Source organism: Pygocentrus nattereri, chromosome 27, assembly GCF_015220715.1.
Source record: "Pygocentrus nattereri isolate fPygNat1 chromosome 27, fPygNat1.pri, whole genome shotgun sequence".
Taxonomy (NCBI): domain Eukaryota; kingdom Metazoa; phylum Chordata; class Actinopteri; order Characiformes; family Serrasalmidae; genus Pygocentrus; species Pygocentrus nattereri.
In genome coordinates, this window is record NC_051237.1 from 20,434,373 (window position 1) to 20,460,228 (window position 25,856).

Consider the following 25,856-nt stretch of genomic DNA (forward strand, 5'->3'; position numbering starts at 1 on the left):
TGAAAAGTGAGCTCCTACTTACTGGATAGTTACACTGAGAATTCCACCAAATCTTCATAATTTCTATACAATTCAATCATTTGAAAACCAAGTCTCTCTGAGTGGTTTGGTGTGAAACCGTTCATTAAGAGAAACTCACCAACTCTGATTACTTTACAGTCATTCTGATAGGAACCAGGCGTCACACTGTCTATAACACTTTATTTACTTTCAAACCACCAGTGAATCTGCAGGTGTCCTCTGAGGTTTTATATACAGGTGTCCTCTGAGGTCTTTGCTTTACAGCTCCTTACATGTACCATGAATTGATTTTTTTAAAAATGCTGGTTTTAAGGGCCAAAACCTTATTTCAAAACCACTGTCAGGCATCAGGCTGCGCATTCATAACCATTTAGTTTAAACGGTCCGTGTCATGGGCTGGAGGTTAGGGCCCTGTGACTGGAAGGTCGTCGGTTCAATCCTCAGCGCTGACAGTATGTGACTAAGGTGTCCTTGAGCAAGACACCCAACCCCCAACTGCTCCCCGCGTGCTGTGGATACGGTTGCCCACTGCTCTGTTCACTAGTGTGTATGTGGTGTTTCACTTCATGGTTGGGTTAAATGCAGAGGTGAAATTTCCCCGCTGTGGGACTAATAAGGGTCTCTTAAACTCGTCTTCATTTTGAGAGTTTGACGTAACATAAAAACACTGTTAAAGTTTCAAAGCGTGCCATTAACGTTCCTAGTCTATAAACTGATCTGCAAACCAGCCAGTTGAGAATTCATGGTTTTTGTGATGTCAGTGAGCGGGAAAGTGATATATAGGAAAAATGAAGAAAAAAGAAAAAAAATAGCTTCTGTGTGAGTTTTTAGAGGCATTAAACTTCAGACGTCTGGTTCCCATCACCACCGAAAGTCCTATTTTAAGAGGTTTCTCTAGATCAGGGCGGTACACATCAAACTCCTTGGGATGACTTTGTTTACATCTTAACCATTTAATTAAGCAGATGGAAATTTGAAAAGTGGGTGTAACTCTCCTTTAATGTGAAGCTGCGTGCAGCGGTGCAAACACGGGGTGCGATTTCACAAAGCACGTTCAGAGAGATTTCTCAGCTTAGCCAGATAACTGCCGCCCTGCCCGGTCTGTCCAGTAGGAGAATAGCTGAGTGACATTCCTGCTGGACAGCCTTCATCTTTGGGCTTAATACATCTGGATAACTGAGAAATCCTGCTTGGAAAATCGCACGAGGCTGAGCTTGGCTTCCTATTTGCCAGCGTCTTGTTCGAATTGTCCCGTTTCACCTTAAGTGGTGCAGCATATTCTGGCGCCTCGCCTAACCCAGAATGTAACAGTTGCTCTGTTTAAGGTGGAACCGGAAAATTCGAACAAGAAGGTGGCAAATAGGAAGCTAACTTATGTCAGCTTCGTGACAGTATACCTGGGTAACTAAGAAACCCTGCTTGAAAAACTAAACTCGGCTTCCTATTCGCCAGCTTCTTGTTCAGATTTTGCCGTTCCACCTTAAATGGTGCAGCCGTTACACCATTTAAGGTGGAACGGGAATATTCGAATACGAAGCTAACTTCAGCTTCGTGAAAAACAGCGGCGGTTGGACGCTGTGGGGACGTCTGGCGGGTCCTCGTGAGGGAAACACCCCACAAATATAGGAATGTAAACGCGTGCGTGTGTGTGTGTGTGTGTGTGTGTGTGTGTGTGTGTGTTTAAATCCTGCGCCTGCGCGTTGGCTCGCTGTGTTCGCCATATTGGGGTGTCCGTAGCCCAGGCTAGCAGCGTTAGCAGGGCTTCAGCGCTCCGGTGCGGTTTTAGTCTCGCGGTGTCGTTTTCCCGTTTCTCCGCTGTTTATTCCTACCGGCGCGGTTGATGCTCGCGGGCGGCTGGCCGGTTGTGTCGGGTCGGTCTCGGGGCTGAGCGGCGGCTCGCCGGTGGATTCGCTCTGCGGGGGTCGGCGAGGAGGAGGAAGGTGAAGTTTGGATGGATCCGAGGGTCGCCTGGATTCAGCCGGAGCAGAAGGGACCTGCCAACGCGCTGTGGATGCATGTGTGGGAAACCTCTCAGGGACGGTCCAGCTCCGGCAGCCACCACCACCATCACCATCACCACCACCATCATCATCATCACCACCACCTTCATCACCACAGCCACGGCAAACACGCAGCAGCGGCGCCGGCCAGAGACGCGTGTAACATTAACGTTAATGTCATCGACCCCGCACCCAGCGTTAGCCTCCATCAGCACCACCAGAGCAACGCCGATGCTCGAAGCGGCGCCGCGGTTACCGGTGTGGCGATATTACCGACCGATATTAACCGCGATATCCAGTCGCTGAGCAGGACTGGCGGAGGCGGGGAGGACAACGCCGCCACAGCATCTTCTCCTTCTGCCCGAACTGGCACGGACAGCCCTTCCACCATAAGGACTAATGAACTGACCACCGCTGGCCTCCTGTCTGGAAACATGAACCAGAACACCGGAGGCGCCCGCTTCTTGCTGAACTTTGCCGAGAACGTCTTGAACAATGTCAACGTCAACCAGCACCATCACTACCATCATCATCCTCCCCCTCCTCCCCTTCTTCCCCCTCATCCGAGGTACCCCCAGCAGGAGCAGCGGCAGGACTGCATGAAGCGCCACTCGTTACAGCCCGCCGGCTTCAGCAACCACCTCCACCATCACCCTGGGCGGAGGAAAAGTGACAACAAGGCCAGCACGTACGGCATCAACTACTTGCTCTCCAGTTGGACTAACGGCAACAGTGTGAGCTCCGGCACGCCTTGGAAGACCCGGACGTACAGCCCGGGAGTCAACGGGTGATTATCTCATTGATCTTTGCTGTATTGGGTTGGTGTAACATGCTGGGGAGCTGATCTCTAGCTACGCATTAGTGTCAGTGCCTGTAAAGTGTCAGTGCCCTCTAAAAGTAGTAGCTCAGCAGGCCGGCTGGAGCCGGGGGGCCACAGGTGAGGGCTGGTTACCTGTTTTTGGAGCGTCGGGTCACCCGGTCACTAGGACCGTCACAATGCATGTTTTCAGGTTCAGTACAGTTTTTCGGGTGAGGTCATTAATCGTGTGTTCATTGTACAGAGCTTTTAATTATATTGTACCTCCGGTTCTCGACTCGCATAACCATCACAAAAGCTTCCACAAAGGTATTTAGCCTGACTGCCTCGATTGTGTCAAATGCAAGCCTTATAAATATCAAATTTCACTAGATTGAATAATCATACGACCTAATAAACACCAAAAATATCTCAAGCCTTTTCTCCGTAGCCGTTTATCCATGAACGAAAGTGTTACGTTGACCCCACATTGAAACATAAACCTAAACAGCAAGATATCACCGTTATGTCAGTCATGCGTCTTCACAGGCAGATCACGTCTGAGGTGGAAAAAATCATCACAGCACTGTTTGAATATTTAATATATGTCTGGTTAAATGTCTGTATATGTGACCAAGTTTTGTGATAAAATAAAGAAAAACAAAGCCGACTGATAACACCACGACGGCCCACCAGGGGGCCACAGCCTACTGGTTGAAAACCAGTATACTTTACATATAGCGGTTTTGCTTAGGAAAAATATCTGTTTAATTTAAAAACTCCCCTTTATATACTTTCTATGCCTTTTTTTGTACTTTACTCTTCTACGATGCACCCAGATGCCTAGATCGTTTATAATGGTTCCCATGAAAGGCAGCAAATGAAAGATGCTCCAAAGAAAATGAGGTCAATGTCGGCGATACAGTTTCGGTGAACAGTATCAAATAAAGGTAACCCGATATGCCTTCTTCCAACGCAGATGCTGAAACCTTGAGTAACAGTTGATGCCAACCTGCTATTTCTGTCTTTAAAACTACTAAAGCTTTAAATCGAGACATTGCATTGCAGCACTTCACTTAACACGAGTGCCTAAAAGTAGGCCCGTCATGCTCAGTCTACTCAAACTACCACGGTACAAGTATTAAACCTTTCCTTACTTTCTTTAAATGAAGGAGTTTGAGGTTGTGGGTAACTTTGAAAACACTTTCCTCGGGTTTCGTATTTGGAAGCTATGCTACAGAAACAGCCTGCTTTCAATTCACCGTTTCTGTGATTCAAAGAAAGTTTAGCCCCGCCCACTCATATTGAAGTTATAAGGAGTGTTTCAGCTCTGAGTGCATATTGAATGAGGTACAACACAGGGCAGCCAATCAGAACAGAGCTTGTTTAAATATGTATATGGTTATGTATATATATATATATATATATATATATATATATATATATATATATGTATGTATATGTATATGTATATGTATATATATATATATATATATATATATATATATATATATATATATATGTATGTGTGTGTGTATGTATTAGATGCTATACGGGGACCTCAGGGGAAAATAACAATACAAATGAAGGCTGTGAGCCCTTTAACCGATATGCCGATAACTACTACCATACTAGTTTCTGCTGATCTCATTCTGATGCCTGTTAGCAGATCAGTGCCATCTCTGGTTCTGAAGGTTCGTTTTGTCAATTATTCTGTTCTGTATTGTAATTGCTACACCCTTATTGGTCACCTGTCCATTCTGAGTGCATTCCTCCGTGTGTAGGAGGACATTTTGCAGGCCATACAACCTGCCTGCCTGGTTTTGTTATTGCAGTCTTTCCGATGAAGGCTCTCTCAGGCCAGCTGTAATTCCTCAAAACCCTTTAGGGCTTATTTTTTCACTAACACTATGCTAGGTGGCCAACATTTTAGGGGTTTTTCTTCCAAGATCACATATTTTTAGATAACTCTTTTATTTTTCTGAAGGGATTTCAGTCATCCTCATCCAAGTGCAGCAGGCTTGGCTACGTCTACTAGACATCACATGTATACTGTCCCAACCTGGACAGTCAGTTGCCTCAGCATTCAGATAAGAAGTGATGAAAATGGTGTTGGTGGAAAAGGATGTTGGTGATCTGTCGTTTTTTTTGTTTTTTTTTGTTTTGTTTTTTTTTTTTTTCTTACCCCCCCCAACAGTTGGACAGTAAGCCCCCTTTTCCCAGATACAGATTAAGCCTGGCCTTAGACTAAAAATGATTTTCAGTGAAGAGCAGCTGGCTGTCTTAATTCAGTCCAGGCTGTGGGACTGTCCTTAGAAGTCGTCCTGAAAAATAATGTTCCGTGCAAATTCTTGTTGTTGAATATGCAAGACTGGAGTCCATTAAGCTCACTTAAACACATCCTTTGTAACCAGTGCATGTTATAGCATGTTGCAGGACCTGACATTAGCTTGTTTGCAGCTTTTCCTATGAGGAAATGTGTTGAGGATATTCCACGTCTGGCACCCCACTCGTCATAGGATTAAGATTCCTACAGTTTAACTCTTAGACAGTTACGGCAAATGTTCAGTGACCACAGCTATGTTTATGAAGGGATTGGCCGGTTCAGCACTACTTTATTTTAAGCTGTATTTAAAGCCAGTGGATGTTTACTTCCTCTCTGTGTTCTTACAATTGGCAGTTTAGCTGGCACTGTCAGTGTCTCAGCTAGAAGGCTTACAGTCATAAGTCATGGGAAGTGCTTCATGTAGACCAGCAGCTCCAATCCCAGGTCCAGAGCGTATTGTTCAGAGCCTGATCTTGTTCTGCCTCTAATGGGGTTGTGCAATGCTGGTATTAAGGTAGTGTTTTCTTGGTCAGCTGCTAAATATTAGTTCATAGATTTGACGTGTAATGAACTCCTGCACAGCTGGACAGTTTTGGTGACTACATGCTCAGTAGGTGGCGAAGGCTCATTGGAATACAGTCCATGGTGATATTGGGGCTGGGCAGTATGACAATAGCTGTGTCCCAATTCAAGGGCTGCATCCATGTCCTTCGATAGCTGCGCAGACCCACGAAGACTGAACCGAAATGAGATGCTCTACATTGGTTTCCTGTTTGTGTCGCAGCACTGCTGTTCCCCGCAAGTTCTTTTAAAGTTCTATACAGACGGAGCCAAAAACCTTGATTTTGGTGGGGTTTTTTTTTTTTGCTTTTGTTTATTTTTTTTTAGTTATTAGAGGTGGAGATAATTCTCTCTGTCTGCTCCTAATGAAACATTAGCGTAAGTTTAGCTTCAGGCCACATTGGCTTTTTTAACATGTGTATCATTAGATATTCACCTCAGTTTAAACCCAATGCTTACTTTTAAAGGTGCCTCCTCTGCTGACGCTGCCGTGTTCTTGAATTGACGCCGCCACACAGTGAACCTTGGGATATGTTAGCTGGCAAAGGACCCACTGGATCCTTCCACTCACTGCATCCTTCGTTTCTCAGTCACATATGAAGGAGCCTTTGAAATGGGACAGCCTAGTCATGCCGCTGTGATACAATTGGTCTTCAAATGCAGCTTTTGAAGGCTACAGCCCCTGAATTGGAACGCAGCGAATATATATTGCTATTGGGATAAAATGTGTCGCAGTGCAATATGATTTTCTGAATATGCACAGCCTGTCGTCTGCCTACACACGCGTAATGAGTGACATCCCATTCGTAATCCATAGGGTTTAATATGATCTCGGCCCACCCTTTGCAGCTATAACAGATTCAGCTCTTCTGGGAAGGCTTTCCACAAGGGTTAGGAGTGTGTTTATGGGAATTTTTGACCGTTCTTCCAGAAGCACATTTGTGAGGTGTTGATGTTGGACGAGAAGGCCTGGCTCACAGTCTCTACTCTAATTCATCCCAAAGGTGTTCTATCGGTTTGAGGTCAGGACTCTGTGCAGGCCAGTCAAGTTCTTCCACACCAAACTCGCTCATCCATGTCTTTATGGACCTGCTTCATGTTGGAACAGGAAGGGGCCGTCCCCAAACTGTTTCCACAAAGTTGGGAGCATGAAATTGTCCAAAATCTCTTGGTGCTGAAGCATTAAGAGTTCCTTTCACTGGAACTAAGGGGCCGAGCCCAACTCCTGAAAAACAACCCCACACTGTAATCCCCCCCCCTCCACCAAACTTTACACTTGGCACAATGCAATCAGACAAGTAACGTTCTCTTGGCAACCGCCAAACCCAGATTCATCCATCGGATTGCCAGATAGAGAAGTGTGGTTCGTCACTCCAGAGAACACGTCTCCACTGCTCTAGAGTCCAGTGGCGGCGCTTTACACCACTGCATTCCACGCTTTGCATTGCATTTGGTGACGAAAGGCTTGGATGCAGCTGCTTGGCCATGGAAACCCATTCCATGAAGCTCTCTACGCTGTTCTTGAGCTGATCTGAAGGCCACATGAGGTTCGGAGGTCTGTAGTGATTGACTCTGCAGAAAGTTGCTGCGCACTATGCCCCTCAGCATCCGCTGACCCCGCTCTGTCATTTTACATGGTCGACCACTTCGTGGCTGAGTTGCTGTCATTCCCAGTCGTTTCCACTAAAACCACTGACAGTTGACTGTGGAATATATAGTAGTGAGGAAATTTCACGACTGGACTTGTTGCACAGGTGGCATCCGATCACGGTACCACGCTGGAATTCACTGAGCTCCTGAGAGCCACCCATTCTTTCACTAATGTCTGTAGAAGCAGTCTGCATTAGAGGTGCAACGATTAATCGACTTGGTCGACTAAAATCAACAACCAAATTAGTTGCCAACTATTTGGTGACGTCGTTACACGTCTTTCTCGCGCTCATTAGGAACATTTTCATATTACCGCTCACTGGAGAGTTAACAACAGCGTGATGGCAGCCTCAAAAGCACAATCCTCAAAAACTAACTCAGAAAAAGATTGTCAGTTGTGCTGCTTGTAAAGCCGAGCTCAGCTGGCATGGAGCACATCCTCCATGATGGAGCATCTGAAGAGGAAACTCGTCGGCTCACTGGGTGAAGAAGATTATATGCCATTAGCAGTGCACTCATTAGAGTAGTGTGTGAAGTACAGAAGTGTGTGGCTTGGGACGCGGCGATGGTTCTGAGCCGAGCTGTAACATTTTCTATTCTGAGATGCAGGTTCTCTTGAATCGTTAATGGAGATGGAGCAGAGGAGTAACTATTATTCTCAACGACCTTGTTCACTTTACAGACAGCGCTTACAGTTTTAAACACTGCATCGTCGTCTTAGCGTCGAGGCCGCCGGTGTGTTCAAATTCGGACACAGGAGAGCGGTTACTAACAGCACTTTGCACCATTCGCTAACAGTTTAGGTAGCTGGATAGAGGATTAACTCTAATGAAATGAAGCGTTTCCACGGAATCGTTCAGTTTGAACAGTTCATAGAGAAGTTTGCCACAAACTTTCGACGCTTTCCCGTCCGCTCCACCAGAGCTCGTCTTCTCTGCTGAGCGGAGTATCTGCTCTCAGAGGACAGAGAGTCCCTCACGAGAACATGCAGAGATGCTGACGTTCACTAAAGACCTGTGATTATAGAGTTTAGTTGCGGTAACGTGTAGACAGACAGGAGAATCCACAGAGCACAGGCTGCACTGTTTACATGTCAATTTTAGATTTTAAAATGTATTTCATTCAAGAAAAACTGATTTAGTTGTGTTATTTTATTGCTGCTTCTTTACACATCCCTGGTTATAAAATGACAGGAAAAATATATCGAAATTTTAATATGAAATTTTTTATCTTTTAGCAGGAAAGTTCATTAAAACAGTGAAATCCTGAATGATATTCATCTTCGTCTTCATTGATAAACCTCAAGTTTAAAAATTAAATTTAAAAGCTAAAAGCTACATAAGTTATTTGGTAATGTAGCGATTCATAATTCGAATAATCGATTATTCGTTTCAGTAATCAATCGGTTATTCGACTATCAAATTAGTCATTTGTTGCAGCACTAGTCTGCAGGCCTAGGTGCTTGGTTTTATACACCTGTGGCCATGGACGTGATTGGAACACCTGAACTCAATGATTTGGGTGGGTGGGTGATCAGGCATATCGTCGGTACTTGTCCAATGCTGAAAAACTGGATGTTTCATTACAGAGAGAGCAAAATTAGTCCAGTTTAACTGGATTTAGTTCAACACGGTGTACAAAATAATAAATGAATATCATGTTCACAGTTTTAGATAGTAATTTTTAAAATGTAGCTCTACAGGCTCTTCTTACTCTGTTCCAACTGATCAGATGTGTGAAAAAATAAAAATTGTGTATCATGAAAATTTCTTAAGGTATCGTGATATTAAATTTTTGCCATATCGCCCACCTCTTGAATTGACCTCTGCGAGCAGTAGGGGGTGTCACAATAGTAGACTTCAATACCAGTACCATGCTTATTGATATGCTTGATACCAAAACAATACTGTGGCAAAAATAAACACTCAGAGTGGCTTAGAAGTGGAGTAAGCCGTTTTAAAAAAGGACCTATATCTTATTTTCCTTGTAGGTTTTTCACTGGTGCAGTGAAATATAAGGGCTTAAGAAACAGAAACAAGAACATTTTTACACGACTATTTTCCAGCCTTTGTTTATCAGTCTGAGTTAAACAGGCTACTTTTATATATGGCAAGCAGACAGGGCTGGAACACTGCTTATACAGGGAGATTCACTTGAAAGAGGCCCCAAATATTCTGTAACTGCCGTCCGGCTCCTACCTCAGCGCTCCGACACAGGGGCATCCCGGCTTGTTCCAAGCTCCATATACTGAGGAGCACATTGCACTTTGTTTGGTTCAGATTGCTTCGTCCTAGCGAGAGTTATTACAGAATATTCAGGGCCTCTTTCGAATGAATCTCCCTGTAACTTTTAAACTGTTGTAGGCTAAATAGGTGGATGTATGGAAATGTGTTGGTTTTTGTGACATCACAGCCTAGTTTCCACGTACGTCCCAGTTGAATAAATGGTACATTCTGAAGATTTAGCAGTGCTTATGCACTACATCAAGCTCTTTTATTTCACAGAAGGGAGGATATATGATATAGGCAATTTACATACATTTACATTTACATTTATGGCATTTGGCTGACGCTCTTATCCAGAGCGACTTACAATTTGATCATTTTACACAGGTAGGCCAAGGCGGTGTTAGGAGTCTTGCCCAAGGACTCTTATTGGTATAGTGTAGGGTGTTTGCCCAAGTGGGGATTGAACCCCAGTCTACAGTGTAGAAGGCAGAGGTGTTCACCACTACACTAACCAACCTCAAATAGACTTGATTTAGGGTGTGGAATTGTTGACAATGTTGTATTGAGGATTTCTTGAACATTCGATACTTCGTGGACAGGAGATGATCAAATGTAAAATGTGGCAGCTCATTCAAATTCAGCTTTACACGACATCGATCAGTGTGTTCTGTAACTGGGGTTGGAGCTACTAGTCCACACGAAGCCCTGCACATAGCTTTTCTAAGTGAGACACCGAGTGCGTTTACATGCATTTAATAATCCGATAGCTGCGGAAAATCAGTCAGGCAGTAATCAGATTTCTGCTTTGCAACCCGCCAAGAAGACGTGGCGTAAACATAATATAAAACTCAAACTTCAAGATGCAGCTTTTCTTTTTGAAACACCGCAACACTTCATCTAAAACTGTGAACATGCATCATCTAGATGATCATTTCGTCAAGCATGTAGTTGGTGTCCACATCGGTCCAAAAGTATTTTGCTGCGTCTCACGGCGACGCTGCTGACTTATTTCCAGTGCCGCCGAAAGAAATCAGAGTAAGAGCTCACATGCAATGAGAAATCTGATTCCTGAGGTACAATCCAGCCTCTTTTTCAGATTTCTAGGCCTTATTCTGATCTAATTAATCAAAGTATGGTGTTTACCTGACCATTTGAATAATCAGATGACTGCAGGAATCCGATTTTGATCAGATTATTGAGAGCATGTTAACCCACTCACTCACATTGCCAGCTGAAAACTGTAAAACTAAAGAGAGGAACATTTGAGACCTTGCCATGTTGATCCTGACCAGTAAACACAAGCAAATCAGCTGAATCCCATTGTGTGTACAATTCACTAGGTTACAAAACAAACATGCACGCATGTTTCTTCATCCCTCGGTGTGGACATGTTCTGCTTTTCCATCCTTTTCAGGCACATCAAACATCCGTGCAGAAGGAACTTCAAAGCGAGCAGCGCTTATTTTCTTCTGCCTGCTGTTTCTGAGCAAAGCTGTTCTCTTTAGCACTAAACTTGAGCCTGCTTGTGTAGAGGGAAACAGTATTTAACTGGCTTTATTCTGACTTTAAATTAAAGCGGCTGCTGTATTTTTAATACAAATCATATTAAAAGCTGCAAATCGAACTAATTAAACTTTGAACATTCATCATGAGTAGAGATCTAGGCTCAGGAATGAGGATCGACAGTTCAGTCTTCTGTTGTGCCAGCGTTTTGAATCTGCCTTCCAGGGGTACTGGAGGGTAAGGCAGTCTAGACTGTACAGTGAGTACCATCTAATGTTAATCTAGACCTTCATCAATTGTGGTACATGACCAGGAGTTGTTGAGATCTGGATCATCTTTTCTGGATCATTTGAGAGAAAAACACAAGCATTTGTGTTGACACCAAAGTACTATTCAGCATGTAAGTTAGTGTAACTGAATGAGACCCTTTTCAGGTGAACAGGAGGAGAGATTAGCTTATGCAAACCTGATTATGGCAAGTTCTCATGCTCCTTATGGAGAACTGGCCTAAAACTGGCCTAAATGTTGTTTGTCATGTTGTGTGATATTCTGAAGTGCAGTATTGTCTCACAGTGTATTGTATCATTGGGTGTGTTTTACATGCACTTAATAATCCAATAACAGAAAATCAGATTTTGTCAGTAATCTGATCAACGTTTTTACATGCACTTGAGTATCAGATAACGGGGAAACTCCAGGTCTGCATGAGTCAGTAAACGGACTTCTGCTTTGCAACCAGCCAATAAACTCAAGAGAAGACGACGTGACGTAGATGTAACGTACAGCTCAAACTTCATGCTAAAAGATGAAGACTATTGAAATGCTTAACAAAGCGAAGGATGTTTTTGGTTTCAGTGTCGCTCCAAAGTGTTTTGCTGCGTCTCGCGGCGACGCTGCTCGCTTGTTTCCGGTACGGCCGCCTGTTTTTGCACATGCCCAGACCGAGAAATCAGAGTAAGAGTTCAGATGCACTGAGAAATCGGATTACTGAGCTAAAATGCAGCCTCTTTGTCAGATTTCTAGTCCTTACTCTGCTCTAAGAAATCAGAGTGCTGTTTACCTGACCATTTGAATAATCAGATAGCTGCAGAAATCTGATTATGATCAGATTATTGAGAGCATGTAAACACACTCATTGTTCTCTTACTACAGTGCCCAGTGTGCGAGTATGTGCGCAGATGCAGAGATGATTTTATTTGTTTTAAGCTCTACATCATTTGTTAAAGACATGGTAAGAAAAACAGCCTTTTAATTGTAAAGGATGATGAGAGGTCGGAGGAAAAAGAAGTCGTGTTAAAATGAAAGATCAATTGACTGATGTCAGAAATGTAAACAGTAAGATAAAGAGCAGTGTTGGGTGTGGGCCATTCAACAGGGAATCCTGTCCTTTCACACTGAAACGTATGGAAAAATGTATTCCATGCCAGATGTATCAACACTACCTGCCACTCAGAGGCACTTTTTAAGCTTTTTTGGTGAAATGTAAAAATGAAAGGGGGAAAAATTGTGTTACAGGCCGAGTTGCCCGTTTTGTGACCGTTCAATAAGAACCAGCTGTCTGTCCAGCTATTTCAGCAGATGTGCTCTGTCAGATATGTAAAGGCTTGTGCAGGAAAGTGTTGCTGATTGTGTGTTATGCCTTTCTTCTCATTTGCCTCGTGTCCTTTTGTGTTCTCATAGTGAGCAGCTTGCCGACCAGACAGAGCAGTAGTTTGGGGCTGTCTAGTTAAGAGCCTTGATTAATAACTGCTTTCTTGTGTCTCTCTAGTGATGTGTGGCTTGTTTGCACTTGCACTTTTTCAGACTCTAATTAAGCCATCTGTGGGGCTGTAATGTGTGTTTGTTTTCCAGGGCGTAGTAGTGATCACTCCAGGTTGGTACCCACAAGTCTGGTACCTCTATGTCTAATATCTAGATGTTATTGTAGATGGTGCTTTGATAGCACAGTCCTATCAGTGTTCTCCATGATTTCCTGCTTGTGATCTACAGTAAACATTTTTGCAACAGTCAATAATTCATACAGTTTCCCTGGGTGATGCATCATCTGTGCAGATATACTGTGATATTGTTTTTCAGATATTTTAGTTATATATTTGGAAGATGAATGATGTAATGCACATAATAGAGCGATATTCATGTTGCCAAGCAGTTTGCTTGTATGTTTTTAGTTTTTATGTCTGTTAAGGGTATTTTACGCATGGTATCCAGGACCTGACGATGAACTGCTCTGGTCTTGAGACTGATTAAAAAAAAAAAATCCATTAAATTCATAAAAATGTAAACTAATAAAAATAATAATATAATGGAGCAGTCCAGTCATATTTTTTATGGTAGCAGCGCTCTGAAAGAATGATGTAAGAATTATTTTAAACAAAATGGTGTGAATGGAGGCAGAACATTCTAGAACAGTGTGAATTATTTTAAACAAAGTAATTCAGGGGTTAGGCTTTGGGACAGACACCTCCTAATAGAAAGTATCCTATAAATGATGATGTAGCTTATTACTATATTGGTTCTGCCTCCATTCACACTGTTCTAGAATGTTGCCCTCTGCATTTACACTATTCTAGAATGTTCTGCCTCCACTCACACTACTCTAGAATGTTCTGCCTCCACTCACACTGTTCTAGAATGTTCTGCCTCAATTCACACTGTTCTAGAATGTTCTGCCTCCACTCACACTGTTCTAAGTGATACTTTTTTAATCCCACAAACAGGGAAATTCCACCTCCACATTTAACCCATCCATAAAGTGAAACACCACATACATGCTAGTGAGCACACACACACTAGGGGGCAGTGAGCACACTTGCCTGGAGCGGTGGGCAGCCCTATCCACGGCGCCCGGGGAGCAATTGGGGGTTAGGAGTCTTGCTCAAGGACACCTCAGTCATGGACTGTCAGTGCTGGGGATCGAACCAGCAACCTTCCGGTCACAGGGCCAGTTCCCTAACCTCCAGCCCACGATTGCCCCAAAAATGTTGTCCTCTGCATTTGCTGTTCTTTGCTGTTGTCACCTGCACTCACATTCTTGTTGAATGTTCTTCCTCATCACACTGTTCTAGAATGCTGTTCCCCACTCACACCGTTGGAGAGTACTGTTTCTAACACACACTTTTCTAGAATGCTGTGTCCTACATTCATTGTTGTAAAATGTTCTCCCAGGCGGATTGGTGCTGGGTCAGCAGTGATGCGGGCTCTTTACCGGTCTGTTGTGGTAAAGAAAAGGCTGAGCCATAAGGCAAGGCTCTCGCTTCCCACCTTCACCTATGGTCATGAGCTTTGGGTAATGACCGAAAGAATAAGATCGCGAATACAATCGGCCGAAATGAGTTTCCTCCTCAGGGTGGCTGGACTCTCCTTTAGAGATAGGGTGAGAAGTTCGGTCATCCGGGAGGGACTCGGAGTAGAGCCGCTGCTTCTTCATGTCGAGAGGAGACAGCTGAGGTGGTTCGGGCATCTTGTTAGGATGCCTCCTGGACGCCTCCCTCGGGAGGTGTCGCAGGCAATTCCACCTGGGAGGAGACCCCGGGGAAGACCCAGGACACACTGGCGTTACTATATCGCCCAGCTGGCCTGGGAGCGCCTCGGAATCTGCCCCTTGGAGAGCTAGTGGAAGTGGCTGGGGAAAGGGAGGTCTGGAGAAGCGGAAGATGATGGATGGATGGATGGATGGAAAATGTTCTCCCTCACGCACACTAGAACAGTGTGAGTTGGAAGCAACGTTCTAGAATGTTGTCCCCTACTCACACTGTTCTAGAATGCCCTCCATCAGAAACACTGTTCTAGAATGTTTTCCCCCTGGGTTCACACTGTTGTATTAATGTAGAAAGGCCCAACCTTATTGGAACATGTTGCAGGCATCAAATTAAGAGTCAGCATATATTAACGAAACAGACACACAAACAGTATATGGCCTTATTCTTCAATATCCGTATGTTCTTAAATGTGTTCTTGAGAAAGGTTCTAAGAAAAGGTCTACATCAGATTAATGACGTGTTCTTAAAGCACAGAATTGGTCGCACCTTTGTGCTCTTGAGTGTGTGTAGATTCTGTTCTTACCTAATCCCAAATAAGGAAACATGAGTGAAAGTCAAAATCTGTATGAAGTGGGTTTTAAGAAAAAAAAAAGTCTTCTTCAGAACAGTTGGTGAATGAGACCTATTGTCCTACAGTGTTATTCTACAGTCATACTCTTCTAGAATGTTTTCAATTCAGAAATTTTAGTCTAATGTTATAAAAGGAGATTTTAAAGTGTGTTTTATATTTCTGGACTTCAGCCCACCACAAACCTTGCACTTTGGCTAAAGTTCGGATGCCCCAGTTCATGCAGAATGTTCACCCTAAATTCAGACTGTTCTAGAACTTTCCCTCACATCCATGCTTACTGGCTCCTCAGTTCTTAGTCTGGTACTGTGTATAGCTGATTTCCAACAGTAGAGTGTTAGGTTTTTCTGCATTTCCTGGCGTGTGCCTGGTTATTTGCAGTTGTTAGTGAGTGTTAAAGTATTTAACGTTAAACCCACGGTGGCTGTTTTCCGACTTTCCCTAATTCTGTAAACCGGGCAGTAACCCATCAGTGCCCTGGTCTAAAAATAATAAGTAAATATATATTTTTCTTCTGTCTTCTTTATCCGAGGCTGCATGAGGAGATCATAGACTTCTACAACTTCATGTCCCCTCGTCCTGAGGAGGCCACTATGAGGCAAGAGGTGGTTGACCGAATAGAGTCCGTCATCAAAGAGCAGTGGCCAAGTGCTGACGTAAGTGAATGGACCATTATTGTATACAAGTGCGCACACACACAGACGCTCACACATGCACTATGAAGCTGCAGAGAGCGATTTGTGTAGGGCCAGATGGGCAGGCTTGTGCATCGCAGATGTTAAAGTTGCACAGACTGAGATTTCTAAATACAGCTAAAGAGCATGTTAATTGGTCTCACTAAGGTAATGGAACTAACTGATCCTGCAGAGTTTGCTGAAATGCAAAATGCAGTGGTTGCTGCTTGAAAACAGCAGCATGCCAACCCTAATTTATTAGAATTTTCAGGAACACTTTACTGTAGCCTGCTGTTCATAAGACTACATGACACCTACGTAAGCTTGCAATGGCAACTGACGTAACCCTACATAACTGTTTATAAATGCATATTCCAACAGGCATCATCTGTTATAAAGGCTGTTATAAAGGCTACTTTAGCTTGACTTTTCAAAAATTGGCAAATATGACCTTTATAGCGAATGATGCCTATTGAAAGCATTTATGAATATTTATGTAGGTTTATGTCAGGTATGATGACAAGCTTATGCCTGTGTCATGTAGCCTTATGAACAGTGCAATAAAGTAAAGTGTCGCCACATTTTCTTTCTCAGATTGGCTGTATTTCCCTCTCTCTCTCTCTCTCTCTCTCTCTCTCTCTCTCTCTCTCTCTCTCTCTCTCTCTCTCTCTCTTTTTTCAGGTTCAGATATTTGGCAGCTTTAGCACTGGACTGTACCTCCCGACCAGGTGAGTTGGGGTTCTCAGATTCTTCTTAGATTCTTTCAAGTGACACCTGCACAAAGGATCTAGAGCTACGCTTGTCAAATAGGCTTCATAATGACGTGTTGTTGTTCGGCAATCACATCAGCCCATTTTTCAATCTGTAAAACTGCTTTGCAGTCCTTAAACGTATCTGTGATTAGTAGGCAAAGCTGCCTTAATGCAAGAATCATTAAAAAAAAAGGTTCTGCTGTTGTTACGTCAGGTTTGTTGCAATAGATGAACACTTTTTGAAAAGGTTCTATATAAAACCATCACATTCTCCATCAATCTGAAAAACCCTTTCACAATGGAAAAAACCCTTTAATCATGCAGAGCGTTCTTTGAGTGTTTATGGTTCAGTATAAAACTTTCCTAACCAAAGAACCTTTGAAGAACAATCATTTTAAGCGTGTATTTTATTATAGTTTATTTATTATGCTGACTTTAAAATATTAGGGGTTGGGAGGAGCATAAAATCAGCTATAACTTTTGCACAGGCATTTTTTTCCCAGTATGTTAAATTCAGCTAATAAACAGTAATTGTGTATTAAAATGTGCTGTAGAGGGTGTGTTACTTTATTATTTTGGAAAATCAACAAAACTGATATGAATATCGCCAGAAATCACAACTACAGTGCCTATAAGGTGATCATTACTCAAGCTGTGTACAGGATGCCTTTTTAATGTCAGGCGGTTTGCAGGTTTTTTTTTTTTGTCTGTTTTTCATTTGTGTGAGGGGGGAGGTGATGCCCCACTGACATCTGCTCACATCCCCTGGTGAAAACTAATCAATTTCCAGATTTTTGAAGGAAGGGCTGTTATTGATTTATTTTATTTATTTATTTATCTTTGCCCGCTTGTGGATCCTTGACCCCTGATTTGAATATGCTAATATTTGTTTTACTATTACTGTTGTTGTTGTTGTTGTTGTTGTTGTTGTTGTTGATGTTATTATTATTATTTCATTCTTTATTATTATGTAATAGCTATGAAATGCCTAATTAGTATTTGTTGTTTATTTTGTAGCGACATCGACTTGGTGGTGTTTGGGAAATGGGAGAGACCCCCCTTACAGCAGTTGGAGCAGGCCCTCCGAAAGAATAACGTGGCAGAGCCGTACTCCATCAAAGTACTTGACAAAGCTACGGTGAGAGACTTACGGTGGCACCAGCATATGCCACCTCCACACCCCTCTGCCTGCCATTTAATTAGGTGTGAAATGTAGTGATGCAGTGATTTGGGAATCGTATTGAAATGGCCAGGGATGTCAAGCTCAACCACTAAAAGGGCCATATTAAAAAATCTCCGCCAGACTCGGAGGAAACCTGTGCTAGCCTTCACCCTCCTAGCGTTGGTAGTATCGTTTGATTGGGGTGGTCCTAAGTAGCGGGTGGAATTGGCGACGACTAAAATTGGGGAGAAATTTGGGTAAAAAAAATTTAAAGATGAAAAATTGTCAGCGAATCCGTGGGCCAGCTGCATTTTTATTTTATTTTTACTTAACATTTTAAGCAAAATGGACACTGAATACTTATTCAGAATAATTTAAGTAATAATAATTAAATAATAATAAGTTTTGGGTAGTTTTTTTTAAAGTTTTGTTTGAACTAGACACCAGACATCATGGATTGTTTTGGAGGAAGGGGGTTGGAAAGCACACTATGTTGCAGTGCATGCTGGGGACTGTAGTGCATCTCAGGGTGAAACGGGTTAATAGCAAAAGACAATTGAAATCATTTTGCGCGCCGTGTGGGACGTAGGCCATCATAATCTTGTGAGAATGAAGCAGCTGCAGGTTTCAGAGTCATGTATTGCAGTTCCTCTACAAGAGCTGTGGGAGCTGAAGGACAGTTTGATGACCACAGAGCCTGATCCTCATTGGCTGGAAGCTCCACTGAATATGCAAATGTAGTCTATTAAAATTTCTACCGCTTGTGGTTGTTAAATACAATTCACGAAATATTGCTAATACTTTACTTGAACTGCGTAACATTGACAGAACCGCGCTATAAACATGTCATAGTAGATGTCGTATGCTGTCATGACTGATAATGACAGATGATGAGTACAGGTTATTGTTTGAGGTAATGATTGCTGTAAAGAATAAATGGCAAAAATTTGCATGTGATATCTGTCAATAATGGTAATATGACACTTTTTTTATTACTGAACAAAATGAAATGTGTTAATGAAATAATCTAAATAATAGCATGCATATGAGTACGCAGCATTAATATTTATGGTTACAAGTTTTTTTAATCATTGTACAGCACTGTAATGAGCACTGTACAGTATAACTACAAAGAAACCCACATATTTTGCTAGTCGATTGTTCATGTGAATTAATAGATGGTTAATTGGCTTAAATGTGGCCTATAAATTTGAAGAGGTGTAATAATAAAACCTTTGGCTGAGGTTCTGTGGTTGGCCCTGTCCCTTGTCCCCTGTACAGGGATTTCTCCAGATTCCCTGAATCTTTTGATGACATTATGCATTGTAGATGGTGGGACATTCAAAGTCTTCGCAATTTTATGTTGAACATTTCTCTGAAATTGTTCGTTTTTGACAGGTTGGTGAACTTCTGAGAGGCTCTAACTCTCTAAAATGCTTTTTTTATACCCAGTCATGCGAGTTAGTTGCACATTGCTCCTCCACCGTTTTTTAGTAGTATCACTTACTTTTCTAGCCTTTTGTTGTCCCTGTCCCAACTTGTTTGAAATGCAGTGCTGCCAAGTTTTGAATGCCTCACTTTCGACATCTGATATGTTCTGTTGTGAATAAAATATTGGTCCATTAATTTGCAAATCATTACATTGTTTTTATTTACATTTGACAACTTTTTTGGAATTGGGGTTGTAGTTTTTCAAGCTCTAAATGACCTTAAAGTACCATTTTCATCCCAGAGTGTCTTGTCTGTTTATGTTCCAGCACCTGATCTTAGATCTGCAGATACTGACCTTCTGCTTAGACTTTCAGTAAAATACAGAAAACATGGAGAGACTCGTTCAGATATTCTGCTTCTAAACTGTGGAGCTCAATTCATCTTTTATTAGACAGTCAAGCTCAGTGCTCACTTTTATGAATCATCTAAAAATGTATCTCTTTATCTTCGCATTTCATTGAAACTCTGTCTCGTGGTGTTTCTTTCATTTTAATCTGTGTCATTTTCCTATATTATTCTAAATGAATACTTATAATTTCTTGTATTGCTATGAAGCTTTATCTTCATTTATTTGAGCTGCCACCGGCATGAAAAGTACTATATAAATGTTGTTATTGTTATTTTTCCATAACACTGTTCCAGGTGGATTTACTCTTATCTTACTCTTATTATGTACATGAAAAATGTCACATCAGCATTGGTCAAGAATCCCCGTCTGTGCAGCCCTAGTGAAACATGTGCATGTTGGAATGTTGGAGTTATTCGATTAGAGAACTTTGACTTTTAATTGGTTTTGTGCTTTTGAAAGACTTTTTTTCTGTTTTTGCTAACCATGGTATTTTTCAGATTTACAGATTCTCCTCATTTAAAATTCTGTTTTTTCTTTTCAAGGTACCGATTATCAAACTGACAGACCAGGAAACAGAGGTCAAAGTGGACATCAGTTTCAATGTGGAGACTGGGGTCAAAGCTGCCCGCTTCATCAAAGATTATGTGAAGGTAAAGCTGCGTTACTAATTGGAAGGACACAATGACTGATTAAGACCAGTTATGAGGAATGAAGACTTCCCTGTGGGAATAGCCATTACTGGAAAACCTTTTTGGGAGCTGTTTTAATCACAGTGGTGGTGAGCAGGATTTCCTGACGTAGTAGAAATATGCTCAGTAGGCAATTTGAATGCCTGTAGTAGTTTGTGACCTAGTTTTGCCAGATGCTTAACGAGCTAGCGTTGGGCATGTAGCACCCTGGATTGCTTGACTAAGGCCAGAAGAATGTGGTGTGACCTTTTGGTGGTGGAAGGGGTCGAATATCATCATATTCTTGACACGTTTCTTTTTCCTGCACATGCCTGCGAAACGTCATACAGTCGCTTTTGACAGTCAGTCACCTTCACAGACCTTCGCCTGCTCCTGAATGAGTGTGAACATATAAGGCTGTGTTCAGTGAATGCAAGGATCTCAGCAGAGGGGTCTGTTTTTGAGGCACGTAGTAGGATGACTGATTGCTAGCATTTCTCTAGTGGGTGGATTGGAATATGAATAAGAATTCCAGCATCCTTGTTACAGATCAGTAGGTGATAAATATCAGGAGCAGAGATCTTTTGAAGTTATTTTTACAATATGCAATATTATTGCGATATTTGGATTTCTGAGGTTTGCTGACAAGTTGGAATAGACACCAGCAAAATGGTAGCAGCTTTATTTAAAAAAAAAAAAAAAAACAGGAACCACATTTGAAAAAGAAAAGTTTTTTTTTAATTATTATTCAATTTGGAAAAAGAAAGCATTTGGGAAGGAATGAGAAGAAAAGAAGTTTTACGTGTGTGTGTGTGTGTGTGTGTGTGTGTGTGGTATTTGTTATTGTAATTTCTCCATAACACTATTCCGGGTGGATTGTGTGTGCATGGTGAATTGCAGTACAGTACAGTAAATGCAGAAGTACTAGTGGTGCAAATAGAGATGTAAATAGTGATCTGTATGTAAAGTGTGCAGTGCAGGTAGAGAGTAGCAGCATAATGTTCAGGTATCTTAAATAAACAGTTACAGTATAAATATAAATGCACAGCATGCAGTCCTCTGAGGTGGTGGAGCTCAGTGTGTAGTGTACTGGGTGATCAGGCTGATCGGTAACAGACTGTAGTGTTGTTGTTAAGCTCAGGTCGATGCTGCCGGTGTGACCAGTTTGACAGCTTGGGGATAAAAACTGTTCTTGAGCCTGGTGGTTCTGGCTCGGATGTGGCAGAGGTTGGAACAAGGGGTGGCTGGGATGTGTGGGGTCCGAGGATATGTTGATGGCTTTCCTCTCACATCGGTTGTCATATATGTCCTCTATGGGTGGGAGGACAGCTGCGGTGATGTGTTGAGCAGTTTTGCCCATCCTCTGCAGGGCCTTGCGTTCAGCAGCAGTGGTGCTGCCGTACCAGACGGTGATGCAGCTGGTCAAGATGCTCTCCACTGTGGCTCTGTAGAAGTTGCAGAGGAGCTGTTGTGGCAGGTTGACTTTTTTTAACCTTCTGAGGAAGTGAAGGCGTTGTTGGCTTTTCCTGACGATGTGGGGTGTGTTGAGTGACCAGGTGAGATCCTCAGATATGTAGACACCAAGAAACTTGAAGCTGTTCACCCTTTCCACCATCGCCCCCTCGATGCTCAGTGGTGCGTGCTCTCTACTTCCCCTCCTGAAGTCAGCAATCTGTTCTTTGGTTTTGCTGACGTTGAGGGAGAGGTTGTTGGCGGCACACCACTCTGTGAGGAGCTTGACTTCCTTTCTGTACGATCCTTCATCCTTGTCGGTGATATTGCTTATGATTGTGGTGTCATCCGCAAATTTAATGAAAGTGTTGGAGCTGTGTTTTGGAGTGCAGTCGTAGGTGTACAGTGTGTAGAGCATAGGTGAGAGGACACAGCCTTGTGGACAACCTGTGCTGAGTGTGAGGGAGGGGGAGGTGTGTTCACCCATCCTAACACACTGGGGTCTGCAGGTGAGGAAGTCCATAATCCAGCTGCACAGGTTGTGATTTATTAGGTTGTGTTGAGCTTGGAGACGAGTCTGGAGGGGATGATGGTGTTAAAGGTGTCCTCAGTAGATCTGTTTGCCTAGTAGGCAAATTGATGAGAGTTCAGGGTGCTAGGAAGACTCCTTTTATGTGAGTGAGGATCAGTCTCTCGCAACACTTCATGACTATGGGTGTGAGAGCAATGGGGCAGTAGTTGTTCATGCTTGAGATGGTTTTCTTTGGGATGGGGATGATGGTTGTGGCTTTGAAGCAGGCAGGAGCAACAGACTGTGCCAGGGTGATGTTGAAAATGTCTGTGCAGGTGGCAGCCAGCTGATTGGCACACGTTTTCAGGACCCTCCCTGGAATGCCATTAGGGCCTGCTGCTTTCCGAGTAGAGACCCGTGTCAGTGCTCTCCTGACCTCTTGAGTAGTCAGTGTGAGTGGTGCAGGTGGGGGCTCCTCTGTGGAGAGGGGCAGGGCAGTGTTAGCATGTTGAGACTCAGCAATGGTCTCAAAGCGTGCATAAAAGTTATTCAGCTTAGCAGGGAGGGAGGCATCTGTGGTTAATGGAGCACTGACTTTGTTCTTGTCGTCCGCAATTGCTTGAATCCCTTGCCACATCCATCCGGGGTCCGCATAATGTTGAAGTGGTCTGCAATTTGTGTGCTGTACTTGTGCTTTGCAGCCCTGATGCCAGCCTTTAGGTTGTGTCTGGCAGCTTTGAGCTCCTTGCTGTTGCAAGATTTAAAGGCTGCATCATGCTCTTTCAGCAGACCACAGACTTCACCGTTCATTAATGATTTTTGGTTTGGAAGTGTGCGGATACGTCTAATTTGAGTCACGTCATCTACACACTTCTTGATGAATCCAGTGACAAATGTTGCATAATCATTTACATCAACCAGAGACTCTGTGGTTGCTGCAGTCCCAGTCAGTACACTGAAAGCAGTCCTGTAAGACTGACTCCGCTCCGTCAGGCCACACACGCACTGTTCTCACTGTCGCTTTAATTTCAGCACCAGCCGGTATGTGGGCTTCATCAGCAGAGAGATGTGATCACGCTTACCGAACGGAGGCAGCAGGGTGGTGCTGTATGCCTCTTCCACATTCGTGTAGACGTGATCCAGTGTGTTTTCTCCTCATGTTGGGCAGGAGACGTGCTGATGGAGCTTGGAAAGCACTGTTCTGAGATCGGTTTGATTGAAGTCCCCCTTGACAATTAGTGCAGCTTCTGGGTGTCGAGACTGCTGCTTGCTGATAGCATTAGCTAGCGTAGTTAGTGCTAGCTTAGCATCGCTTTGCGGCTGCATGTACGCAGTCACAACGATAACCACGTTAAATTCACGAGGGAGATAATAGGGTCTGCATCTCACCACCATGTACTCCAGATCAGGTGAGCAGAAGTGTCCAACAACAGTTTAGTTGGTGCACCATCGGTCGTTCACAAACATACACAGCCCCCCTCCCCTTGTTTTGAGGGAATCGGCCATGCAGTCTGTGCGGTGCGCTGGCAGCCCATGAAGCATGATAGCTGAGTCCGATATGCTGCTGTGAAGCCAGGTTTCAGTAAAAACAAAAATACAACAGTTCCTGGTTTGGCGATCTGACATGAGCCTGAGTTTCAGTTGGTCCAGCTTGTTTTCCAGTGACCGGACATTTGCTAGAAGTAGCCTGGGGAGTGGAATCAGAGTTAGCTTAGCTAGCCTAGCCTGCACGCCCCCGCGGTTGCCCCACTTGTGTTTATGTTCGCATGCCTGTTGATGACATCTTCCGGTCGGAGGCAAAGCAGCGTTCGTCTCTGGGGCTCTGGAGCGAACAGTAGGCGGCATGGGGTCGAGCAACAGCAGGCTGAATGTTAAGTCCGTACACCGTTTTCCAATGTCCAGTAATGTATGCCGATCGTACACAATGTTAGACTTGCACATTGTGGACAAAAAGTAGGTGAAACATACAAATTATTCAAAAAACAAACAAACTGCACATTAGCAGAGAGCTAGTCGCCAGCGCTGCCGGAAGTTGTATCTTCAGCAGACCGAAAGATTTTGGACAATTTCATGCTCCCAGCTTTTTGGGAAGAGTTTGGAGACGGCCCCTTCTTGTTCCAATATGACTGCGCACCAGTGCACAAAGCAGGTCCATAAAGACATGGATGAGAGAGTTTGGTGTGGAGGAGCTTGACTGGCCTGCAGAGTCCTGACCTCAACCTGATAGAACACCTTTGGGATGAATTAGAGCGGAGACTGTGAGCCAGGCCTTCTCATCCAACATCAGTGTCTGACCTTACAAATGCACTTCTGGAAGAACGGCCAAAAATTCTCATAAACACACTCCTGAACCTTGCGGAAAGCCTGCCCAGAAGAGATAAAGCTGTTATAGCTGCAAAGGGTGGGCCGACATCATATTAGACCCTATGGATTAAGAATTGGATCTCACTCAATTTCATATGCGTGTGAAGACAGACTAGTGAATACTTTTAACAATATAGTGTGTGTGTGTGTGTGTGTGTGTGTGTGTGTGTGTGTGTGAATGCATATAAGCATTTGGCTTTTTTGACTGTTCTAGCTTTGGCTTTTACTGTTATAGTGGTTCTTGCTGTTAATTCTTTGTCCCTGGATGTTGTAGTGTTTGTCTCTTCACATTGTTGCTGTGCTTTCTTCTCCCTGGGAGTGTGACCGTCTTAGAATGTGAGCACACACACATTGCCAACATGTAGATCATTTAAATGTCTAGCTTAGAGGGTTGGTTGCACCCCTGCTATTTTCTTATAGTTCAGCCTAGTGTAGCAGTTAATTTTCTGTTAGCTCTGCTAAATAGGCAAGATACAAAACTACAGCCTAGTGTGGCTCTTTATTACTGCTTTATTTCATTTAGTGCTGTCCATATTCTCCCCTCAAGGTTAGAGTAGCCGTGCAACAACCCAGTAACTCTTGTCTACCAGAATCTGTTTACATGTTTTTCTGTGTATAAAATGCCCACGTTCTCAGGTTTTGTGGTTTTATTTGAAAATAAAACTCACGACTGTTATGTTTTACTGATTTCTTCTCTGGTTGGCCGCCTCCATCTGCTCACGTCGTGAATGTTACTGTGCCCATGACCGTCTCTGTACAGTATCCTTTTGTGGGAACATGTGAATGCAAATGTTTAATTATTCAAAAATAAACCGGCTTTGCAAGATATTCAGTGCAGACGTGAGATGTTTAAGAACTGACAGAATATAAATGTGAGCCAATTTAAAGCCACAAAATTACAAGGATTTCGCAAATCGTGTTTATATTAATCAGAGCAGGGAAATCTGTCAGTCACCGGGTGATAAAGCAGTAGTTTGCCCTGTCTAATGAGGAAGTTTAAGCTACCTCTTCATGTGAGCTAATGCTAAAGCTAAGGCATGAGCTACTCAAAGCAAATGCTGAAGAGGACCCGTCATCTTGTGCACAAGCTTATTTTTTTAATAAACCTTAATGAAATAGTAAACCTAATAGTGGGCATATTTTACACATGAAGTTTAGAAGCCCTGTTAAGTACTTTAATGAGCCGTAGGGCTGCAAAAATGTTTTGATAGTTGATTATTCATGTGAGGAGCAATGAGTAA

The 25,856-nt window shown here is 43.1% G+C and overlaps 1 protein-coding gene across 1 annotated transcript in view; it reads left to right on the forward strand.

Moving 5' to 3' along the window:
- The first annotated feature begins 1,754 nt into the window (after positions 1-1,754).
- tent4a (terminal nucleotidyltransferase 4A) overlaps positions 1,755-25,856 on the forward strand; it is a 37,618-nt gene continuing 13,516 nt past the window's right edge. Inside the window, exons 1-5 of the mRNA XM_017711394.2 lie at positions 1,755-2,808; positions 15,725-15,848; positions 16,548-16,594; positions 17,636-17,756; positions 20,163-20,270. Of these exons, the coding sequence (XP_017566883.2) occupies positions 1,973-2,808; positions 15,725-15,848; positions 16,548-16,594; positions 17,636-17,756; positions 20,163-20,270 (1,236 nt within the window). The 5' untranslated portion in view covers positions 1,755-1,972. The remainder of the gene's footprint in view (positions 2,809-15,724; positions 15,849-16,547; positions 16,595-17,635; positions 17,757-20,162; positions 20,271-25,856) is intronic.